This window comes from Schistosoma haematobium, chromosome 7 (genome assembly GCF_000699445.3).
Source record: "Schistosoma haematobium chromosome 7, whole genome shotgun sequence".
Classification (NCBI taxonomy): Eukaryota; Metazoa; Platyhelminthes; class Trematoda; order Strigeidida; family Schistosomatidae; genus Schistosoma; species Schistosoma haematobium.
In genome coordinates this window covers 15,186,132-15,212,313 of record NC_067202.1, presented here as the reverse complement: position 1 = coordinate 15,212,313, position 26,182 = coordinate 15,186,132, and the positions used below count along the sequence as shown (strand labels likewise).

The window sequence follows — 26,182 nt, the reverse complement described above, 5'->3', positions numbered from 1 at the left end:
TCGTACCACGGCATTTGCGGACTATAATTTACGAACAAACCAATCAGGTATAAGATAATAGATATCGGATTTCTGAGCGAAATTCAATCATCCATTTGGTTAAATAACGTTTTGTCATTATAGCTAATATCAATTAGTGATAGAAATCCTATATCTAATACCTAACGTTAACCATCAACTATAAATCATAATCTTTGTATTTCACAAATGATTTATAACCCTTATTTAGCTCTATTAAGTTGGTGGACATTCTTAAGGTTACTTTAAAGTTACTCAAAGGTCGTCCATAAATTATAGTCTTACCACTAAATTAATGATTCAAATTAATCTCATACATATAATAACTTTGATATGGATATATATGAAAAAATCTTAATTCAATCAAGAGATTTTATGAATTAGTGATCGCAGTCAAATGAAATAGATTATCAATAACAATAAATCAGAGCTATTGTAGCGGTAAATAAATCTCCAAAATCAATAACTCTGTTTGTAAGTCTTCGATATTGGATGCTGACCACATTCGTTTTAATGGACTCATCTAACTGAAAGCGTTCGGTCATGAATCTACACTAGATCATATGTGGGAACGCCGTGCTCAACTTCTCCTGCAATCGCTAACCAGTTTAGATCAGTCGATTCTCGATCAATTGATAGCGTACCCTTGCCGTTTCCCATGGCGATTCGATTTCGTCTCCTACATTTACAAAAGTTAAAACTCTCCAAGCTTACAATAATACTTAGCATTTTTTTAAAAGGAATTTGTACCATCCCTAATTACTTCACCAGATAGTTAATCATCTATGTTCCACTCAACTAGCATATAAGTTTTAATATCAGAATGGGTTTTGTGGATATTTTTTAGAAATTTCACAGGCTGATATCATGAGTCATTTGAAGCTAAACCACCATGGAAAACCTGGAAGCACTGGACGGCCGTTCCGTCCTAGTATGGGACTCTTCAGCAGTGCGCATCCACGACATCCCCCCCCCGCGAGATTCGAACCCAGGATCAATCAGTCTCGCGCCAGGCGCTTAGCCATTAGACCACTGAGCCTAATGTCTAGCTTCAAATGACTCATGATTTCAACCAGTGAAATTTCTAAAATCTTCACAAAACCCCTTCTGATAAAATTGGTTTTATCGATAAAACTGCTGAAATAAATAATCCATAATTCGTAATCTACCATTAATTAAATTACTATAATATCTACAAACCCCCCTCTATCTCTCTATGATTATAATCATCATGTGCTCACTAGTGACGGTCTCCATGAGGTATTTCCTGGATGTTATAACTTGTGATTTGTGTGCCCTGTTAATGTATAATGTAATGATACCGTCAATTAGAGAGCAGTGAGTAATCGATCGAACCAATAACACGTAAAACACATACGAGCAGTCTAGAGTCCTTAACGGTTCTGTTTCCTGCCTAGCCCAGTCAGTTAAGTCCAGAACACCAATCTCAGCCTCTGCGACATGAATCATGTATTTCAAGCATACTGGGTATATACAAACCAAACAGACCACATCACACCATAAAATAGGGAACAACAGTTGTACAAGATTTAACCAAATGTGGCTGTGAATGTGGGAGGTAGTAATTGATAGACAGGCCATAACTTAAGAATAGTAAATCTTATATGAATAGTTTAGTTATTTAACAATTATTCAATAAAAATATACGTTTAGTATTGATCCATAAATGGATCCCAAACGTTACCATTCATTATGCTTGTCGGGACATAACACTGGAGTTCTAGTGAGAAGCCGTGACTAATGAGGTTCAACCGGATCTGTTGTGAGATGGTGGATGATGGCTGATTGGTTGAAGTTAGATATCAACACTGTTGGATGCCGGCTTAGTGGTCTAGAGCTTATGCATTCACGCGGGAGACAGAAGGTTCTGGTTTTGAGTCCCAGCATGCAGGTTCGTGGATGCGGACTGCTGAGGAGTACCGTACTATGTCTAAACGGCCGTCTAGTGCTTTCATGTTTTCTATAGTGGTCTAGTTTCAATTAACTCATGAATTCAACTACTTTAAAAAAGTGACTGTTTTCTTCCAATAACAAAATACTCCTATTCTAGCTTTAATCTCAAATAAGAGGCAACTTTCTCCAAAAAAAGTGACTGGAAGTTCATTTTAAAAAAGTGTACGTTAATTGCCCATAATCATCATGACCATCTCGCTTTATGAAAAAACAATATAACAATTCAAAGTATCTAATGTCGAAAAGATTTATTTATTTATTTGAACATATAAATATTAGTACAAAGGGGTACCGAATACATATGCGCCACACAAGTCACTTGATTTCTGTATGGGCTGTGATACTAGCCGAGTGCCCAAACCGAACCGAGTGGTTTTCTTTACGGGCCATGTCCAGAGCCTTCGACCTAAAGGTCTGATCTACAATGCAGTGGAGTGACGTCAGGAGACGAGTCCCATGGTAGCCAGTGACCAACGACTGGTTCATATACCTTTTGTTCCTTCAGGATCCTGGAGTTTATGTGTTTGGAGTAGGGGTTTTCCAACTCCCCTAGGTGGATTTTCCATATCCACCAACCCTGTTAAAGCATTGGACATTCACTTTTCATCCTCTCAATTTTGTAAACAACAGTAATGTCGCGAGAAGGTAGCGAATAGGAGTTCACCGTTAGTGGTTGTATACACGTGGTCGTATGAGAGCTTTGGAGAGAGAGGGAGCTGGCTATCCCCACTCTCAGACGTACCAAGGCATTTGGGGGCATACGTAGTACGAGACTAAACTATAGGATTGTGCTGACTGGTTTGAGTGCTATATTTCAGGCGATCATTCCTATAAGCGCATCTTTTTTAATTGATCAGAAGTTAAATATTGGATTATAAAACAATAATCTAGATGAATTGCTTTGGTATATTTGTTATGTGGCTATCAATGATATGTAGGAGACGAGTGTCATCATTAACTGTATGTACATTAATACCTATAATGGTGTTCACACTGATTCTCGAATGTCATACGTTTCGTTCCAAACACACAATGCTTTGTCTACTGAACTGCTGAGTTCAGATAGCTAATAAATTATACAATGAGTATGAAAAAATTAGAGCAAATGAGTGGTTTACCCTTGTTGATATTGAAAAGTCACTGAATAATTCTATTCTTGAATATCAACACTAAGAGAGTCATGGTTCCTCACTACTTACTTCATACTAATTAAATATGTTGGTGACTATCTAGACTCAATAGGTCAATAGACATGTGGTGTATGCTACTTATGTTGACAGGTGAAATGCCGACCAGCAGAAGATTGAAATGAAGAGAACAAGAAAGAAATCGAAAACGAATAAAACTAACAACTGAATCAGAAGATATTATTATATTATAATAACAAACTATAGTGCAGACATTGTATGTGAAAAGTATATTTGAAATAATCTCAGCGATTGCAATTTAAAATAGTTCCGTTTCATCCAGCTAACTTGTCTGAACTTCCTCAGTTTGTTTAACTAGTGGATTTTCTTATTCAATCCAAAATAAAAACAAATAAACAAACTGTTGAGTTGGCTTTCCGAGAACTGCAACGAAGCCTCCAGAGGCCCTAGAGAAGCCGAAGAGTCCTAGCCAATCAGAGCATGATGGAGCTTTCTAGAATGTCAACTATTAGTCAGTAGCATAATATTTCTTTTGGCGGATTGGCTAAAATATGATGTTGATTTAACAAATGTGAACATCTATAAATACCCGTGTTTTTCTGTACAAAATAACGGAACCTTAGAGTAAAGTATTTTCTCGCATACTTTGCGTCTTCTCTCTTGTGTTCAGGGCGCTGCATATTTCTAGCTTGGGGGTCACAGAATAGCGTCCAATTCGCAAGACTTATCAGTGGCGACGGGGACTTATCACAAACATACAAACAACCGAAACCAAGTTTTATAATTTTTATAGGTTGATATTAATTACACAATGGTTATGATTGCCCACCACCCATTGATGAAAAATTAAAATAAACCGCCGTGACTTTAACGATATTCCTCTTCCAAAATGTCAAATTATTTGCTTTGTCTTTTTCAGTATTAAACTTATTACAGATAGTTGTCAGTAATCATATAGAACTTTTTAAAAAAGAAAAGAGCCCCCCTCAAAAGTTAAATTAAGAAAACCCTTCCCCCCTCAGAAATTTTTTTCATCCATTTTTTGAACAATTTACAATTTTCTTCACAATATCTGTTTATTTTTTCAATGTATTACAAATAGTTATATTAGTATTTACATAGATGTGCATATAGATGCATGTACATCGGTAATTCATTTATTTCAGTATAAAAAATATCAAAAAAAGTAAAAAGAAAGACCCACCCCCCGAAAAATTTAAAAAAAAGAAAACAAACTCCCCACCCCAAATTATTTATTCAGTTTCTGAGCGATCTACAGTTCTCTTTACAATATCTAATTATTTTCCAATGTATTACAAATAGTTATATTAATGTTCATATAAGACTTTATATAGATATATATACATCATTAAATCACTTAGTTCAGCGTAAAAAAACAACGAAAAAATGTTAAAAAAAAGATAAAAACGCCCCCTTCAAAATTCTTTTTTTAAAAAAAGAAAAGAAAACCCCTCCTCCCTCCGAAAAATGTTTCATTCCATTTCTGAGCAATCTACAATTCTCTTTACAATATCTATTTGTTCTTCAATGTATCACAAATACTATTATCAGTATCCATATTGATCTGTATATAAATGTTTATACATCATTAAATCAGTTATTTCACTGTAAAAAAACACCCCCCCTGTTATGACTTTATGTCCGGCTTTTTATCACGTGATTTATCCACCAATCAAAATACGACTTTTACAATCGTAGTACTATGCCAAAATCAATGACGTTCGACCGGTGTGAGCAATCTAGCGTCCTTATTGGTCCTATATCCGACTAGCCCGTCCATGTGAGTCCAGAACACCAAATACAAGGTTCCAATATGCGAATCGAATCGAATCATTTATTTCAGACATATGAATCAAACAGATCGCAACGCACCATAAAATAGGAAATAACATTTGTACACAATAAAGCCAAAAAGTGCCTGTGAACATGGGAGGCAGTAGTTAATAAACTGAACATAGCTTAAGAATCGTAAATCGTACAATTATAAATTATAGATCAAAATAAAGCTTATAACAAGGGGAATATAAATATTTATAATCTAATTATACCATAAGAATGTATAGATAATATTACTCAATTAACAGGTCTCAGCAGAAGTTACTCATGATTTAATCTTCGCTGGGATATAACACCCCCAAAAGTAGTTTCTCAAAACAAAACAAAAAAACTAACAAAGAAACGAAACCCTCCCCCCCTTCCTCAAAGAAGATCATCTACTCTTTATTTTTTTCATTTATTTTCATACAATTTTCTTTCCATTTCTTATATGTTTGTAATATGATTGTTTGAAAATCATCAATCGGTATATAAGTTGATTCTAATTGTTTATTATCATTTATTGATAAACCATAATATGCATAATAATCAATATGACGTAATTTAGTGAATTTAATAAAATGTTGATTATTAATACAACAATAATTAGGGAATAATTCAATTACCATTGATGTATTTGATAATAATAAACTATAAGTTAAACCAGCACCATGCATACCAATTAATATATCTGTATTAATAATTAAATTTAATTGTTCATTTATAGTTAAATTAATAAAATCAATAATTAATGAATTTATAAAACCTAATTGTTTTAATTTATTTAATAATTGTAATTCATTATTGATTTTTCTACTAATATGTCCATTTATATTACGTGGATGTGCAATATAATCACGTCGACTAATAATAATTATTTGTGGTAATTTATAATTAGTTACTATGTGTTTATAACATAAATTATCATTGATATTTAAATGATAACTTTGAAGAAGAAATTGTCGAAATTCTTCAATATACATATTAAATAAAAGTGGTTTATCAACATATAATGGACTTGAATAACCATATGGTATTATAACAAGTTTATGTATATGTAATAAATAATTCTTATTCATAGGTAATATAGATAGTAAATTTGTATTATTATGATTATGATTTGTAATTTGTCTATAGGCACCAATTCTTGATATAGAATAATTAAATAATTGATACCATACTTCATCTAAATTACCTATAGGATGTCCATCAGTTATTAATAAATGTATATTATTGACTGATAAATTAAGTAATTTCATTGTTAGATAAGTATTATACCAATCTGTCATTGTATGATATAAATTAGCATATTCTACACGTGTAATTAAAAAGACAATTTTTTCCTAATAAAAAGAAAAGAGAGAAAACAAACAATGTTTTAATGGTGATAATTAAGAATTCATTAGTTTTATAGTTGAGTTCATGAGTTCAATTGAAATTAGATCATTATGGAAAAACAGGACGATCCATAGTTTGATGTGCCCAAGATCCACATCACCACCATCTCAGAAGCTTCCAGAGTACAAGGTTGGATGCCTGGTGTTTACTCGAGACTAAAGAGCAAATCATGGTCCTTGGATCGAAGCACGTGTGGTTGGAAGACTAGGCTAAGTTATGTACGAGGTAAAGGTGGGAAGAGACACGTGGACTAGACAACGAAATCAACTACGGAAGCGGATAGCCCCGGACCGCTCATCAAAAGGAGTAAATCTTCCCCTCGACATCTTGCTTGATACCTTCAACTTACCTGCAGCCCCACCACAAGAAGCTCAACAGCAAGCTGATCCCCGTCCCAGAAGGTGGCCTCTCCGTCAGTGGCGAACTACAGTCAAGATGCAAGTCGACCCCAGAAAAGTACGCTATTAAAAAGGGGAGGAGTGTTGGGGACGATATATCTCAAAAACTCATATTTGTAACTTTATCATATCGATTAAATGATTAAATAGCAGTCAATTGATGAACTCATTGACTAATGTTTTAGTGTTGATAATTAGGAATTCAGTAATTTCATAGTTGAGTTCATGAGTTCAGTTGAAGTGAGATCACTATGGAAAAACAGGAATCGTGAGTTCTGTGAGTCCCACAATGGGACGAAGTGGCTATTCAGTGTTTCCGGGTTTTCAATGATGGTCTAACATTAGTTGATTCGTGATCTCAACCAAAAACTTAATGATCTCTATAATCCTATACTGATAAATGCCATGTGCGCATTAGTGACCATAGCTTCGTGAGGGAATTCTCGAAGTTCTAGTAAGAAGCTGTGACCAATGAAGCTAATTCATATCAGATAGAGACAGGTATCTACCTTGATACAATGGAAGATGGTTCCGCAATTTCGTAGATTGGTTAAGGTTAGACATTAACACCGTTGGATGCCAACTCAGTGGTTTACAGGTTAAGTGTTCGCGAGAAAGACTGAAGGCCCTGTGTCCGGGTCCCGCGGTCTGGATAGTGGATACGCACTTCTGAGAAGTCCCGCAATAGAACGAAACGGCTGTCCAGTTCTTCCAGGTTTTCTATTACGGTCTAGCTTAAATTCAACTCATGAACTCAACTATTAAATTAAAATAATATTCACAAAAAGCGTTTCTGATAATAATTAAGTACTAGTGAAGATCACTGGTTGGTGTTTTTTGGCGAGTTAGTTTTCTGCAAGATCAGATCGCTACCCCCAAACCCAAGCCTTCTTCTTTATTTGGGCTTGGGACCGGCAGTAGCCTCAGAACGGCTCCAAGCAGTATATGCTCCATTAGGATTAACAGGCGTAAGTAACCATTTACATATTGATTGATATAGAGGATTTTGTGGACATTGTTGAATTTTTCTAGTTTTTATCATTAAACCGACTTTGGGTAGACAACCATGGTAAACTAGAAAGCACTAAACAGATGTTTCATGATAGTTTGATACTCGTCAGCAGTGTCTTCATGATCTCATTAGGGTTCGAATGCAGCACATTGAGGCTTCGAGGCGATCTCCTCACCTTCAGAACACTGAGTTGAAATCCAGTGGCACACACCTTTAAAGTGCTGGTCAAGGTGTGATGTTGAAAGGAAAAACAAGAGGTGCATCTGATAACAACAAGAGTCATCGTGTTAATGAAATGGTCGGAAAAGTTTTCGGCAATGTAATGAGTAATTTCCAAATACGATAGGAGTGCTTCGAACAATATTAGAAAGTAGTGAGTTGATCTAGCAACTGTGACCAGACTGTTGGTGGCAGTGAGTGCTAATTAATCTCGGAAAAGGAGAGTTGAAAAGAACAATCCTTAAAAAGAACCAAGTCATTTGACAAGGATGACTTAACCTAGCCAACCTAGAACATATAAATTGCTCATTATCTGACCACACTTTAAAAGGGCTTTCTTAATGCATGTGATAAGTATTATCAAAGTAAGTTTGTCAACGTGGTTGTCTGTCATTATACTAAACAAATTATGCAAACCAGTGAGGGGTCTCAGAGAAGCGTATAAATCTTGATTCACGTAGTAGATGAACTAATCACGTTTTGTATTGTTCGTTAACTGTTTAAACATGGTCACACGTATTTCAAGTTGAAAGTCGTTTCAGTTTTTTATAACAGATTATCCTCCAACTAGTTGAAGAACAATGTGCTCTGAAACTAAATATTGAAAAAGAAAGCTCATCAACACACTGAAATCGTTTTTACAAAAATATGTCATTTAAAGTCGTCTCTATGTCCGTCGTGAATTCGGCTTGACTATAAATGTTTGAGCATCCAATAATACGTCACTGAGAACAGCTTTGTTCTATTCATGTGATTATTGCTTCCACTTTCTGCCCTAGACCATTGTCATCACTGAATGAATGCTTGTATGCGGTGGAAACACTTTGTAAGTAATGACAAATTCCCTGAGAGGTTCTTTAGACAAAATACAGCTGATAAAATATTGTGAGTGTTTCCATCTTCAAACACAGGCTTCACTGACTTGGTCATATTTTATACATATGATTTTAGATTTCATTATACTGAGGAGTATTTATCGATGTTCTCATAAAATAAATAGGGTGCAGAAATATTTAGACTTATATATGAGGCTGTGAGACGAATGCTAGCTGTACATGAGACAACAATCTGTTGGTTCACCACAGTTCCCTGCGTAAGGTTTTAGAAACATCATTGTGTTTAACTCAAAATAGAATCCATTAGCTATTCACCTGTAGTATTCTGTTTAAAGACTTAATGAAAATTAAGATCCTTCTACTTACACTAGAAAAATCGATTTTGGTTTTACTTGAATTACCACGGTAGCCTTAAATACTTACCGTTCATGTTTTTGTTATTGGCACACTCTTCTCTATTAGTCGCACATATACTTCATTTCATTTTGTATAATGAGTTGTAACATCCACTTAAGTGTGTATGTATATGTGTGTATGTTGTTCATGTATATAACCATTTACATTCATATATTATTTATAAAGAAAAAAAAATGAAACACCACTAGTCAGAACCAATAACCAGATTAGTTTGATTATAAGATTCCATTGTTTTAAGTATAGAATACTTGGACTAATTAGGTCAAATCATTATGAATACAATAATCTATATATAGAAATTATGCACATTCTCATTCTAAATCTATTTTTACAGATAAATGATGCTATTTACTAAGACAAAGTAGATTTAAATATATTTGATATTCCTTTTCATTGATCAGTTAGACAATGACTAGTAGTGGAATACATGAAGTATGTTACGATCGACTTAAGATTGATCAACTGGATACATCTACTACAATCTATTGTTAATGTTTAAGCTGAGACTGAAATATAGTAAGATTCATTTTGAACGTCCAACGTATTATTGATTGAGCTATTGAGTTCATAATACCGCTAGTTTATAGAATGCCCCCAAATGCCCTGGTATGGCCGATAGTGGGAAAAGTCCGCTCTTCCTCTCCAAATCCCCTCACATGGCCACGCAAATATAGCCTCTGCCAGGGAAGTCCTACTCACTGTCTTCTCGTGGTAGGGGCGCTGTTTACGAAAATGAGAAGACGAAAAACGAATGTCCGGCGCTTAAACTGGATTCCAAACCACTGGTGCACATGGGCTCCAGTATCCTGAAGGAGCAAATGGCGTATGAACCAATCGTTGGCCACCGGCTTCCATGGGACTGCATCTCCTTATGTTGCTCCACTGCCTTGTGCATCCGACCTTCAGGTCGAAGGCTCGGGGAGTGGCCCCCTAAGAAAACCACTTGTTTCGGTTTGGGCACCCGGTTAGTATCACAGCCCTCACACATATCAAATGAGATTTGTGTGGCGCATATCTATTTGGTGCCTCATTGTACCAATATCTATGTGTTGAAATAAATAAAAAAAGTTTGTAGAATATGTATGATTTTAATCAGTAAGGGATTTTTTTAGTTGATTGCGCTCATCACATCTGTTAAACAGATTAGTGGCTATGTGGATTCAGTAGCTCAATTGATAATGCGTTTGATGAGAAAGGTAACGGGTCCGAGCACAAGTATGAGTACCAACACTAGGATATGTCAGATACATTCAATTGATAGATCCTGTATATTATGTCGAAATGCACGTGCTGAATTTCACTCCTAGCCATAATCCAACCTTAATCGAAGCTTGTAACTACTTGTTAATCCGATCAGGACATATATATGTCAAAAGAGGTTAATCATTTATAAACCTTCACATAAATGTAGAGAAAATACGAACTCTTACAGATCAAATTAATCAATTTCGGTGAAAAATATTGTTAATATTTTGTTATTATCATTTCTTAAGAATCATTACCTTATAGATATTTGTTGTATCCAAGTTCATGGAATCAAGTACCTCCACCGATTTGAGAAACGTAATTACATTAGTTTCATACGAACGTAATTGTTCTCTACAAATAAATGCATCGAACAATAATCAAACAAATTTAACACACATTCACTTGACATAATAAGTATGGTTACCATATCAGAAAATATAAACCGTGTTAGATGAGTAACAGTTACCCAAGAGGAGTTGGTTGACATATAGCATAAATCAATTGAAGTTAGAAGTGTGAACCAGTAGAAACCACACAGCTATTGACTGACCCTGAGAGATTTAAAGACACTACGTTCAATGCTTGTTAATGAAGAGTCCCATACTAGGACGAAATGGATAGTCAGTGTTTCCTGCTTTTCAATGGATGTTGAAATAAAATGAGTCTGAGATGCAAACAATGACAAATTAAATTGCTTAGTATTATTATTAATTGTTAAATCTGTTGAAGAATCTCATTACATGGTTGAGATACGCGCGATTTGTCTAAAAAGCTGTTTTTTTATTGAGTAATATACGTAAATGATCTAAATAACTCAATTCATGATGTATCTGTGGCGCTTAGTGAGTCTGTAAGTTTGAAAGAAAAAAAGGTTTTCTAAAATAATAACATAAAGAATTATTGTGACATACGATAATGCAAACGACAATTGCTAACTGTGTCTATTCTTGATAACAGTTTACCGACAAGCAAAGCGGCAACCAGAGACAAATAAACATGGAAACATTTTGATCCTGTGAGCGGGATCGTGGATGTCCCACAATAGAATGAAACGACCGTTCAGTACTTCTAGGTTTTCAATGGTAGTCTAACATCAATCAGTACATCAGCTCAATCAAAAACTTAATAATCTCCACAACCCTGTATTGATAAAACACGGAAACTGTTGCGTCTGAATAGAGATCAGCACTTCTCATAACACATCTCATAGATATTCAACATAAAACTTACTTCAAATTTATTCCGATTCATAATTACTCAATTTTTAACATTTAACCGTTGCTAAGCAAAGATGAATAGTGGTTATCAGGGGAATGTAGATATTAAAACGGATATAATAATGAAATGATATTTGTTCATGTATTATGTTTATAAGTTATAAACTAAATTGACACATTTATTCAGTATTTACTTATATTTAAATAGATTTCATTTAACTAGTTTAGATATAATACCATAATCAATAATTATTCCACATTTCGGTTGGAAAATACAGTATTCAACTGGTAATTCAATCAAGTTATATATATATATCAGAAAGGGGGCTTTGTGGATATAATAATATAATAGTTGAATTCATGAGTCAATTAAAATTAGACTCCCATGGAATATCTAGGTATATTGGAAGGCTTTTTTGTCCTAGTATAGGACTCTTCATCAGTGTGCATTCACGACCCCCCCCGCGGGATATATATATAATGACAAAGGTTAAAGATTTCAGATTTTGACATTTAGTCATATTTAACGAAAATGAAGTTATATGATTATGTATACATATACCGTCTTCATTTTTCTTGTAAATAAATGTGCATAGTTGAGAAGTCCCATACTAGGACAAAACAGCCGTTCATTGATTCAAGGTTTCCCATGGTTGTCTAGCTTTAATCGATTTATGAATTCAACTATTAAAATTACTACAATCTCCATAAAACCCACTTTTTGATAATATTTATTAATGATCAGTCGAATGACCCGGTACGGCCAAGGATGGGGAGAGTCCGCTCTCTCTCTCTCTCCAAATGCTCTCACATGGCCGCGTGTATACAGCCACTGTCAGGGAACTCCTACTCACTGCCTTATCTCGACCAGGGTGTTGTTTACAAGGTTGAGAGGACAAAAAGCGAATGTCCGGCTCAGGGTTTAACCGGGTTGGTAGACATGGTGGATTTATCTAGGGGAGTTGGAAAACCCTCATTCCAAACCAATGGTGCACATGGGCTTCAGAATCCTGAAAAAACAAATGGCGTATGAACCAACTGTTTGTCACCGGCTACCATCGGACTACATCTCCTAACGTTGCTCCACTGCCTTGTGGATCAGAGCTTCGGGTCGAAGTCTCCAGGTATGGTCTCCTATGGAAACCACCTGCTTCGGTTTGGGCACCCGGTTAGTATCACAGCCCACACACACTAATCAAGTGACTTGTGTGACTCATATGTGTTCGGTACCCCTTTGTACCACTATTTATATTTTCAATTCAAATATATAAAAAAAAACTAATTATTCATTGTTTTTTAAAAAATTAATATTTAAGTGTAAAGAAAAGAAAAATTCTTCTAGTTATTTCACTGGTTGAGATCATGAGTCAGTTAAAGCTAGGCCACCATGGAAAACCTAGAAGCACTGGATGGCCGTTTCGTCCTAGGATGGGACTACTCCGTGGCAGTGCGCATCCACGATCTCGGCCCCCGCGAGATTCGAACCCAGGTCTGTTGTGAGATATCAACTCACTGAAGACAATGGCGTACGGTGGCGCAATTTCGTGAATTAGTTGAAGTTAGAAATTAACACCGTTGGATTTCGGCCGGCTCAGTTATCTAAGGGTTAATCACTCGTACGCGAGACTGATCGGTCCTGGATTCGAACCTCGTGGGGGGCGGGTGGGATCGTGGATGTGCACTGCTGAGGAGTCCCATACTAGGACGAAAAGGTCTTTCAGTGCCTACAGGTTTTCCATAGTGGTCTAGCTTTAAATGACTCATGATTTCAACCAGTGAAATTTCTAAAATCTCCACAAAACCCTTTCTTCTGATTATATTTAAAGTAACCTATTTTGATCATCAGTAAATGAAAATTGTTCAAACATTGACTAATTTCAATTGAAGATTATGTTTTATCTAAATTAATATTAATATTTAAGAGGAATAATCGAAACAAACAAAAACTAGCCCCTAAATCTTTTATACAACATACTTTCAATCCAGTTAAAGTTGAGAATATGTTCATGTTGTTCTTGTTGTTGAAAACTTCACTAGTGAAATAATATGGATTGTGTGCGGATTGCCTTGATATTGTCATATTTTTAAATAAAATCTAAAATAGATGTATTATGATCTAGATGGGGAATCAACAACTGGATAATTTAAAGTCTTGATGGCAAAAGAAATATGAATAATATATATGTTGAACAAGTAACTGACTGTTCTGATTCAGTAGGTAAGTGGATATCGCGTCAAGAGTTTGACAGTGAAAAGTAGAGTCTTAGTGTGGACATCAACACTAGGATGGATGTAAATTCAACTGACGAGTTTCGGGCGTATTAGTGGGACATAGATTGGATTAAAGCATGCTTCATACACGCTGATTAACTCCGCCTGTAGCTCTTCTAGAGTTACTGCCGGTCCCAAGCCCGGGTTAAGGAGGAGGGTTGGGCATGGGGTTAGCGTCCCCATCCCGTAGAAAACTAACTCGCTAAAAAAACGCTTACCAGAAAAAATAATTCAAACCATTTTAACTCTGCCCTGGGAGTTAGAAGGTCTTCATTTAGAAGAATTATGATGCCTCATGGTGAAAGCCGAGTTCCTTCGGAAGCCACGAGGCCGATGCCCCTTCTAACAACCTGAGCAAAAGTGTTTGTAGGTACATGGAACGTCCGAACAATGTGGGAGACTGGGAAGACCAGTCAAATAGCAACGGAAATTAGGAGATACAATTTGGCAGTACTGGGAATCAGTGAAACCCACTGGACCCAAGCTGGACAACAAAGGCTAGCTACGGGAGAGATGCTGCTATACTCCGGTCACGAAGAGGAAAATGCTCCACACACTCGGGGAGTCGCTCTAATGATGTCCAAAGTAGCACGAAATGCACTTGTAGGATGGGAATCTCACGGATCCAGAATCATCAAAGCATCATTCAAAACAAAGAAGGAGGGGATCACAATGAATATTATCCAATGTTATGCACCCACCAATGATAGCAACGACGACATTAAAGATCAATTCTACGAGCGGCTGCAGTCAATCATAGAGAAATGCCCAAGAAAGGACCTAACCATTCTGATGGGAGATCTAAATGCCAAAGTCGGAATAGACAACACTGGATATGAAGATATTATGGGACGACATGGACTGAGAGAAAGAAACGAAAATGGAGAAAGATTTGCAAATCTATGTGCATTCAACAAATTAGTCATAGGAGGCACAATATTTCCACACAAACGTATACACAAGGCTACATGGATCTCACCGGACCACACTACAGAGAACCAAATAGATCATATTTGCATCAACAAAAAATTCCGAAGGACAATGGAAGATGTGAGAACCAGGAGAGGTGCTGACGTAGCTTCAGATCACCACCTAGTTGTAGCCAATTTAAAACTGAAGCTAAAAAAGAACTGGACAAGTGGACAAACAGCACTACAAAGGTTCAATACAGCCTTCCTTCGAGATACTGACAAACTCAATGAATTCAAGATAGCTCTCAACAACAGGTTCCAAGCCTTACAAGATCTACTGAAAGAAGAAGAAACTAGTAGACCTCAGCATACACAAGGGGAAAACCAAGGTCCTCAAATTCAAAGCAGAGAACAGCAATCCAGTCACTCTTGATGGCGAAACTCTGAAAGATGTAGAATCCTTCACATACCTGGGAAGCATCATCGATAAACAAGGAGGCTCAGATGCAGATGTAAAGGCAAGAATTGGCAAAGCAAGGGCCGCATTCCTACAATTGAAGAACATATGGAACTCAAAACAACTTTCAACCAATATCAAAATGAGAATCTTCAATACGAACGTCAAGGCAGTTCTACTGTACGGAGCTGAAACTTGGAGAACTACAACAACCATCATCAATAAGGCGCAAGTATTTATAAATAGCTGTCTTCGCAAGATACTCAAAATCCATTGGCCGGATACCATCAGCAACAGCCTACTGTGGGAGAGAACAAACCAGCTTGCGGTTGGAGAGGAAATTAGAAAAAGATGATGGAAATGGATAGGACATACATTACGCAAATCGTCAAACTGTATCACGAGGCAAGTCCTAACTTGGAATCCTGAAGGGAAGCGGAAAAGAGGAAGGCCAAAGAACACATTACGTCAGATAATAGAAGCAGATATGAAAAGGATGAATAACAACTGGACGGAGCTAGAAAGGATTGCCCAGGACAGGGTTGGATGGAGAATGCTGTCAAATGGCCTATTCCCCTTCACGAGGAGTAACAGGCGTAAGTAAGTAAGCATGCACGCTGATTGTTTAATTCTTGTCCAATCAGTGCTAGTCGATACTTGAAGAAGACTCTAGAAATCTTCTCATGCAAAAACTATAAATATACTAACGTTTTACCTATTGTGCTTCTTACCTCCATCTAACCTTGTTATTTGGAATGTAATATCTTTCCTGTGCAACCGTGTTCTGGTTTCGGGACTTGTCGAGTGAATTGGTGTCCAAGATTACTAAGCAATAGGAATAGCTGCGTTGTGTTAAGCGAGGGCAGGACGAAACGTTTGTTACAGATCACACAGCTAATCAATATCTAACTTTACTAAATTATTTATTTATTTATCCTTCCAATCTTGTTGCTATTCCAGTTTCTGTCTGTTTCCTTTCCTCTTCTCTTTAACGTTAAGCTTTCCACTACTAATCCCTGCTATATGCTACTTATATATGTCCTCACAAGTAGTGCACACAGCATTATAAGTATATGTCACATTATAACATATCCTGGCCCACAGAGTGCTTGATACTTGTGTGGTTGAGCCACAGGATTGAGCTGTACTAATCAGATTATAGCGTGAAAGTCTATATGGTGTTTGGTTTTCCTGTGAAAAGGGATTAATTTGTACTGCTCGGGTTATAAAATTTAAGTCTGAATGGTACTTGGCTCTCCTGTTAAACGTGATTGATCTGTACCGTTTAGGTTGTCACGTGAAAGCAATAAGGACAGAGAACGTAAACAAACTTAATGTAAATAAATAATCAATTTCGGTCAAGTATAATAATACTAATAGTAAAGTAGATAATTATCTCTTAATATTTCTTTCTATAGAGAATAGTACATAGTACCTAGGTTATTCAACTCTTGAAAAATATTGATAAATTTCAATAAAGTTGTTACATGAAACTACATCTTTCTATCTATATTATGATAACTTATCATATAGTTAGAGTTTGATTCATTCAGTTGTTGAGTGAATCTTGAATTGATGGCTTCTATATAGTCAATTATATCTAAAGTTATTTTGAATAAATAGATTGTAACTGACAGTTGAAATCAGGATACCTGAATCCTAGTAGTTATATTGATACTTAATAATTTAGTAGATAACGTGTCAGTGTTTGAAGCAAAAGGTATTGGGTTCGAGTCCCAGAATGAACATGAACATGGACATAGGTATATTTAGTCAATAACTCCTAAATAGAAAGAAACGTATGTTCTAGATTGCATTGCTAGTAACAATCTATTTGTTTCTTCGTGTACTTCGTAAACTTACAGAGTAAATGAAATTGTAAAGTCAAAGTTTACTAAAACTCGTCGATTTATGCTTAACAACATATTTTCAATTCAACAACAAAATTCACGAACAAACAAAATGGACACTGATGAGATCACCCAAAATCATGATTTATCGCAGAAGCAGTGATGCAGAGACTAGAAACCTTGATCTTACCAATGATCAAGCCAAAAATCTGAATTCGTTATGTAGACGACACATTCGTCATTATCAAAAAGGATGAGCTGGAAAACACCTACAACATCCTGATCAACAACGTCTTTGACGATATCAAGTTCACAAGAAAACAGGAGTCAAATGACAAACTATCATTCTTGGACTTATTTCTTCATCTAATTTAAAGAACAAAAAATATTTCCCACAACTAATTAGGTAATGTGTACCTTCAGATATACATAAAATTTTATTCTCAGCTGGTTGTACTCGTCTTAGTTTGGTTTATTTATTTATTTTAACATATAGATATTGGTACAATGAGGCACCAAATAAATATGCGCCACACAAATCTCATTTGATATGTGTGAGGGCTGTGATACTAACCGGGTGCCCAAACCGAAACAGGTGGTTTCCATAGGAGACCATACCTGGAGACTTCGACCCGAAGCTCTGATCCACAAGGCAGTGGAGCAACGTTAGGAGATGTAGTCCGATGGTAGCCGGTGACAAACAGTTGGTTCATACGCCATTTGTTTTTTCAGGATTCTGAAGCCCATGTGCACCATTGGTTTGGAATGAGGGTTTTCCAACTCCCCTAGATAAATCCACCATGTCTACCAACCCGGTTAAACCCTGAGCCGGATATTCGCTTCTCGTCCTCTCAATTTCGTAAACAATACCCCCACCACGAGAAGGCGATGAGTAGGACTTCCCTGGCAGAGGCTATATACGCATGGCCATGTGAGAGCATTTGGAGAGGGAGAGCGGACTCTCCTCACTCTCGGCCATACCAGGGTATTTGGGGGCCTTAGTTTGGTAGTAATTATTAAAATTTCTAAACAATAATTATCACCTTCACTTTAATTAACCCTGTTTAGTTTAAGGAAAATCAGTTAATCGGTCAGGTGTAACTAAAGTAAAGATAGATACAGAAATGTATTATCCTAACTTATATACGTGTCACCACTAAGAGATGAAATTGAAAAAACAAATAAGCAGTGAAGGATCGAAACAATGATAAGGAGAATGATTGAAGATTGGAAATATGTTTCTTAAAGACAGAGAGAGAGGATATTTATAACGGAATACTAAAACTGAAGATTAACAAGAAGAGAAAGAGTCAGTGCACCAGCTTATTACATAACTTAGTAGTCACTATGATCTTGCGGACTCCAACCAGTTAGTTTGGGCCAACCAACATGACTCAGACCAAACGTCAATGAATTCATGAAGAGATACCATATGTTGATTAAGTTGCCTTTACCTTTCTTCCAGTCTTCTACATTAGGAAATACCATCTGTCGAAGTAGACGAAGGTTCCGCGTACTCAAAACGTATTCCAAGCAGTTTAGTCAATGAACATGTACAGCTTGATCAGCTGATCTATCGTTAAGATTACTCGCTCGGTCGTTCATGATATGTGCCAGTAATGATTCGAGAATATCATTCATGAAAAATCAGCAGCAAACGTAAATCTTCCACTGCCACAGATCATTTTACATACACATAGAGTACAACGTCCACATTAAGATATTTGGGGTTATTAGTAGTAGCAATAGCATAGTGATTAGAACTAGCAGCAGTGGTGCGAGTAGTAGTAGTAGTATTGGGAATATTAATACTAGGTTCACATCTCTGAAAAATATATAACTCAAATAAAACGACCATTTAGCTCTACCTGGCTTTTATACGATTTTTTCGTACCGATTAATATTAATCATTCGAAAATAAGTCGTTATCAAATCAAAATATAATTTGTGGTGTTTTAGATTACTAATTTGTTGGTTGTCTGCCCGAATACCGATCAATCTTAGTAGGGATTTGTAAGCATGTCGTACGAGTCACCTCGATATAGCCATTATGATACAAGTTTATATGAAACAGATTAAAAGTGACCAGTAGTTCAGTTCAGAACCTGTGCTTGACACTATCTGGGATTCGTCAGATGGGTGCGCTTGCACCTGAACTAATGTTCGCTCTCAGTTTCGAACTGACTACCTGTGCTTCAAACGTCAATGAGTTATCCACTTAACCATTAAATCAAAACAGCTATGAACTTTTGAAACGGGTAAGAATTCTGGTTGAATTTGTAATCGTTTGGATTATCCTGTTGTTGTCGATATTTTGACTGATTTATAATACGTGTTAGCCGGCACCAACTCTGACAAGCAAGTGATCCAGCTGACTTGTACTAGATCGAACGAAGTAGACATTATGGACTCTACTACTAACCACACTATCTATTCCATATAAACATGGTCAAATTTAGCTCCCTTTTGCCTTTTTATGCAAAAAAATGATTTAAAAAAAACAACACCTATGATCTATCGTCCAACAACAGAATGTCCTAATTTTTTTTATATACCATGTGCAACTATACAATATAAACCATAATGATAAAGATGATAAAATAGTGAATAACGCCCTAACAGTAATAATAACAATAGGTATCATTATTATTATTATTATTATTGATGTTTACTATGGAGTCGTTTTTGTTGAATATATGCAAAACAATGACATGATAAATAAACTAAACGAGGTCAATTTATGGTTGCAATAATAATAATAATAAAATACTAAAACTAATATTAGTTCTATTTTGATCGTTTTTATTTATTTCTATTAAATAAACTCAATTATTTAACAAATATGATTAAACAGAAAATGTTAGTGATCATTAAAGGATAGGAGTTTGTAGGAATTGTCGAACTCTTGTAGTTTGCATCATGGTTTAATCTTATTTAGATAATTGTCAAAAACTCAGAAGCACCAGATCGATGTTCTATAGTAGAGTGAGACACCGTAGTGATAATGCTTAACCGCAACCCATTCACAAGGGATAGAATCTGGAACTTTTAATTCGCATAAAGGATTTTCAAACTTTCAGATCTCTGCGTCGTTATCTAATGGTTAGGTTGTCCAGTACTTTCTGGTTTTTAACGGTTGTATAAGTAAGAACTGTCTATGATTTTCATTATGAAAATAGTATTGATATCGTGAGCAAGCACTTAATTGTATTATTTATTTATTTTAACATATAGATATTGGTACAATGAGGCACCAAATAGATATGTGCCACACAAATCTCATTTGATATGTGTGAGGGCTGTGATACTAACCGGGTGCCCAAACCGAAACAGGTGGTTTCCATAGGGGACCATACCCGGAGAATTCGACCTGAAGGTTTGATCCATAAGGCAGTGGAGCATCGTGAGGAGATTGTTAGGGATGCAGAGGAATATACCAATAATTATCATGTTAAGTCTAACGGTGACCTTGGACTTTAAATGTACACCCCCTATTGGTCGATATTTATTTCACTTGTTAGATATTGTGTAAATGTTGTTTCCCATTTTATGGTACGATGTGGTTTGTTTGTTTGGTATATAAATAGAGTATGTCTGAAATATAATGATTCATATCTCAGAGGCTGTGACTTGCATTCTGGACTCAACTGGCTGGGATAGACAGCGGAGCAGGGCCAATCGGGACTCTAGGTCGTTCATTACGTGTTTACGTGTCACAGAAGCGATCAATAAAACGCTGCGCATCTAATCTGCAATCCACCCGTTACAACAGAGATGCAGTCCAATCGTAGCCGGTGACCAACAATTGGTTCATACACCATCTGTTCCTTGAGGATCCTGGAGTCCATGTGCACCATTCGTTTTAAATCAGGGTTCTCCAACTCCCCTAGGCGGACTCTCCGTGTCCATCAACCCGGTTAAAGAGCCATACATTCGCTTTTCATCCTCTCGATTTCGCAAACAACACCCGTAGTGCGAGAACTCAGTGAGTAGGACTTCCCTGGCAGAGGCTGTATACGCGTGGTCATGTGAGAGCATTTCGAGAGGGAGAGCGGATTCTTCCCATTCTCGGCCGTGCCAAGGCATTTGGGGGCACACTTAATTGACTGGATTGTGACTGACCTACGGTTTTTCCAATCGCTTATGATGTGTGGTCATATCTTAACAAGGAGTAATTGTATAACTTTTTAAGTTTGCTATTACTGTAAATGGGTAGATAGGTCGAGTTTTGTTCTCTGAGTTAAGTAGCTTAATCACGGATGACATTGAATGCTTCACAGTCAAGTCATCCAGTTGAGAGAAAAAACTTATACCATCTATTGCCCTATCTCAACTGTACGACTTTCTTAATACTTTCATCATAAAGCTTTACTAACGCCTTATGCTCAAAATCAAATGAATTCCTGTAAATGATTGACAGTGATAAAAATCCTTATTATGGTAGCAATAAGCAAATCTCTCAGATGACGATAATATATCCAAGTATAAAATGACAATAAATAAATCCTAAGAAAACATTTCCTGGTGTAGTTCATAAGCTCAAACATAACTGTATGGTATATTATGACAATATCCCTATCCTAAAGACCATTATAAACGAATAAGAAGAAATTTTAATCTCTGATTATCTGAACCCTCAGTATACACTCTAAATGCAATGGAGATCAAACGAAACTTATCATAGACATTTCAGACATCCATTTAAGCCTATAAATGACGATATTGGATGTATGATAATACAAACTATATTTAAAAACTTCAATCTCTAAAATTATACATTGATATTTATGGACTGGTGACAATGAATAGAAGTTGATGTAAATCATATCAAACAACCATTCCAAGTCCAACCTAGTACATTGCAATGTTTTGAAAATATTGCTGTAGCATAACAAACATCTGTCATTGTGGGCGATTAAATATGTAGACCACATATTCAACTCATCATCACCTCAGAGATAAATATAGAAGATTTAAAAATCTAGAAATGCTGGTACCACCATTAGCTAAAGATAGTTACACTAAAATTCTATTCACTGATAGACATTTAATATGAAAAATTATAGATCGATAAGTACACTGATTAAATGAATAAATCTAAAACCTTAAGTATTAGGATAAATTAAAATAGTGCTTTGACTAACTTTTTTATATTTGGCTTAACACTAGTTTTGATAAATCCATATTGAAAATCCAAGAGTTCATAAGATTCTGGTTGGTTAGCGACTTTCATAGGATCTTCGCCTCCAATTGCACCAACGACTTTAGATGGATCAATGAAAACATTTTTAAATACAACAACATTAAGACCAAAATCATAAAGTTCTGTGCCTGTTCCTTCTATAGCAATTTCATCAAGATGATTTTTATTTCGATTTGTGACATAAATACTGAATAACATGAAACAAGTAAGTATCAGGATAACAATAAATTTAGAAAGAGTTCGAAGGTGGAAATTAAAATATACTTTTCGTCGGAAGTGCATGATAAAGTTTGTCTTCTTTATTTACCTGGCCAACTTTCATTAAAACTACAAATAGAAAGTGCGAGACGTTTTATTACTTCACAGATGATAACTGAAGCGTTAATATTTGCGTAAAATTCATTTTTTGAGTAAATTTACAGTATTTGCAAAATGAAAGCATGCCGCTTACTTCGTTTTTTGTTACGAAATTTGAAACCATTAATGGCAATTAAGTCATCCTACCTTGAGCGAGAAGAATACATTAAGCGCTTTTAGCCCTTTATCTTTCCCAAATTCAGTCTTTAGTAATAAGGATAGGAGGTCTATTGACCTATATTAATTCTTGAAGTTTGTAATACTGTGTAGGTTCAATCTCGTTTTGAATATATTAACAAAGGGTGCTGATATTACGTGTTCCGGCAGAAAATTCCAGTAATTCACTACTGGATGCGAGAAACAAAGCTCCAGACGTAAACGATTTGATCTCAGTTTTTGAAATTTCTTCGAATGTCCTCTCAAGTGATCAGTCATAGACGGAAATAAAAGGCAAGACATGTTAATACCAAGGTCATCGCTCAGTATACGATAAGCCAATATTAGACCGCCCCGTACTCTACAGTAAGATAACGGAAATAAGTTAAGGTGTCTCAGTCTGTTTTCATAAGATAGGCCAGATAGACCTTGTACCACCTTAGTACCTCGTCGTTGGACTCTTTCCAGCATCTCTGCTTCATACTTGAAACAGGGACTCGTTGCTTGAATCCCATATTCTAATTATGGTCGCACATAAATCGGGTATAATAATCTAAACATTTCATCATCTAAATACTGAAAAGACCTACGAATAGACCATAATACCCTATAGCCTTTCGCAGCAGCAGCTTTACAGTGACTAGTGGTTTTGAGACCATTGCTTAATATGACTCCTAAATCTTTATAGTTTCTTACTTTGAGTAGCACGAACCCACATATTGTATGTTGATACAGTTCATCATAGTTATTTATTTGCATTACTACACTCTTATTAGGATTTACTTCTAGTGACCACCTGTCCAACCATGCCACTTATGAGCTAAGGTCATTCTGTAATAATATCCTATCCGATCTACTGTGTATGGGTCTCCAAATTTTTATGTCATCAGCGAAGAGTAGAACGTATGATTTTTTTATAGTTGGTAATTCATTTACATAAAGTAAAAAGAGAAGGCGACCGAGAATCCTACCTTGGGGAACTCCACTTTTTGCAGGTACCCACGAGGAAAGAGCTCCATTTACCCTTACCCTTCGTCTCCTATCATGAAGAAAGTTACTTATCCAATCTACGACTGTATAACAGCTTCCAAAACTTTCCAGTTTAAATTTAAGACCAGAGTGGGAAACCTTATCGAAGGCCTTACTTAGATCTATGAAGATCACATCCACAGGAATATCCCGATCTTTTGCAGCAGCCCAATCTTCTCTTGCAATGAGAAGATTTGTCAAGCATGATAGGCCTCTCCAAAAACCATGTTGTTCCCTGGAGAAAAGATTATGCCCTTCAACAAAGATTATAACAGACATTCGAATGATTTTTTCCATCAGTTTTACAACTGCACTAGTTAAGCTAACGGGTCTATAGTTACTAACTAAATCCCTACTCCCAGCCTTATACACCGGACTTATTGTGGCGTCTTTCCAATCTTTGGGCAGTCTGGACTGCCTTAGAGACATGTCAACTTGTTAAACCAACGCTTACGTTCTCTTTGAAATGGATATTGCACCTAGGTGTTATGAACAAACCTCTAGGATAAACACAACTACATTGATAAAAACATAGATAGTTGTGAGTTTGATTTCGGGAACTTTCAAACAGTAAGGGCGGACAAAAATAGCAGAGCTTAAGAGTAGGTGAGTGACGCTACTAACCTTATATTTCAGGCAAATAATTTCTACTGATAGTTTCTATCGTGAAAGTGGAACATGTGGGATAAAATATCACACTATTTAGTATGCCTAAAAATAGGTGCTTAATCATCAACTTAACTTTCCCAACTCACTTAAGGTATCCTTTTGAGATGATGAATTAACTTTGTTTTTGATATTACTCAATTAAAATGTTGCCTGGAAATTCAGTTTGGTTTGCTTCCAGATTAATATCACCTTAGGATTCGTTAAAAGTCAGGAAAACATAAAAAGGTTTTTAGACCTTATAAGGATTCCGATGTAGGGCTGGACAAAAACCAACCATCCACCAAATCCCACTTCTCAAAGTTTCGTAGTAATGACGGCTTCTTTAATTACTTAGCCGAAACCTAATAGTGTATCTTTCCATTATTAATTACAGATAGATTGTGACATCGTCCAATATCGTTAGTTAGCAACTGCGCCCATGTCTAAGACAATTTGGACAGTTTTCACCACATAATGTCTATGTTGTCCTTCAACTCTCAGTAGAATAGGATGAAAGGATTTGATTTAAAAAACTGAGAGGAACTTACAGCTTTAAATATTACGTCGTATTCAGGATTCAGATTTGTGTATTGAGGATATAAGGTCTAAAGCCTGTGTTAGTCCTTTTCTAGTAAGTTTCTAAGAGTGTCTAGTATTCTCTTGGATGAGTCAGTTGAAGGGGCGGATAGCACTTCTTTGCGCAACAGGTTCCAAGAATCGATTACTCGGTATGAAAACATGTATGACACTGTAATATCACCGTAATGTATTACCATAAACACACCCCTTACTGTATTATTAATGACAAACAAAATTCTTAGTCCCATGACTTACATAGGCATACGAAGTTAAGATAACAAATAAATTTGGAACCATTAATTACATTTCTTTGATCCAGTAACTCGTATATGAAAAGCTCAAAGATGATATGAAATAGCTGTAAATCAATCGATGATCTCAAATAAGAATGAAAGATGAACTGATAAACGACTATCTGTGTCTATTAAAAAAATTTAGTTTACATCTTAGTGCTATGTACAATTTTGCGGCCAACTTGTAAGCCACTGACAAATGTATAGCAGTAAATAAATACCTGAAATATTTAGTTCTGTAAAGCGTCGACATTGTTGTTGACCTCATTCGTTTTACTGGACACGCCCTAGCTGAAGCCACTCGGTCATGCATCCACACCAAGTTTCAAGTGGGCACACTATGCTACGCATCCCTCGAAACTTCTAGCCAGCTTAGAGCAAACTCTTCCCCACATATAAATAACCTTTCAAATATATCTCCGGACTACTTCATTTCATATTGAATGAAACTATCAACACTAGTTGAGTTGATACCCGAGCTCCCAAGTTTGGGAAAATCTTGAGGTTTTTGTGTCATTTCCTCAAAATTTCCCCAAAATTGGGAACTCGGGTACATTTATAAAATTTGAAGTAATTTCGGTTTTAAGGCCCTTAAACGAAGGAAAATAAGACAAAATATTACTTGAAAATTAAATTAACGAATCAAGTTAGCAATAATAGTGACTGAGATATATTGAGCTATAGTTAAATCGTAAGTAATGAGGACG

The 26,182-nt window shown here is 36.0% G+C and overlaps 1 protein-coding gene across 1 annotated transcript; it reads right to left on the bottom strand.

Annotated features, from left to right (window-relative positions):
* Positions 1–2,896: 2,896 nt before the first annotated feature.
* On the bottom strand, positions 2,897–26,182 carry XT1 (glycoprotein 2-beta-D-xylosyltransferase). The gene is made up of 4 exons (XM_051218090.1): positions 26,098–26,182; positions 22,355–22,740; positions 10,759–10,855; positions 2,897–6,319 (listed from the first exon to the last, which is right to left on the bottom strand). Exons 2-4 carry the CDS (start codon positions 22,693–22,695, stop codon positions 5,375–5,377), a joined length of 1,383 nt encoding a protein of 460 aa, XP_051064525.1. The 5' UTR covers positions 22,696–22,740; positions 26,098–26,182; the 3' UTR covers positions 2,897–5,374.

What these genes read in the sequence shown, in the direction of transcription:
- XT1 (XM_051218090.1), bottom strand. Translation starts at nt 22,695, where the DNA reads ATGCACTTCCGACGAAAAGTATATTTTAATTTCCACCTTCGAACTCTT. An exon ending in GTTAAGCCAAATATAAAAAA is followed by an intron (nt 10,856 to 22,354) that starts GTTAGTCAAAGC and finishes ATTTATTTGTAG; the next exon opens with AGAACAATTACGTTCGTATG. An exon ending in ATACAACAAATATCTATAAG is followed by an intron (nt 6,320 to 10,758) that starts GTAATGATTCTT and finishes TCTTTTTATTAG; the next exon opens with GAAAAAATTGTCTTTTTAAT.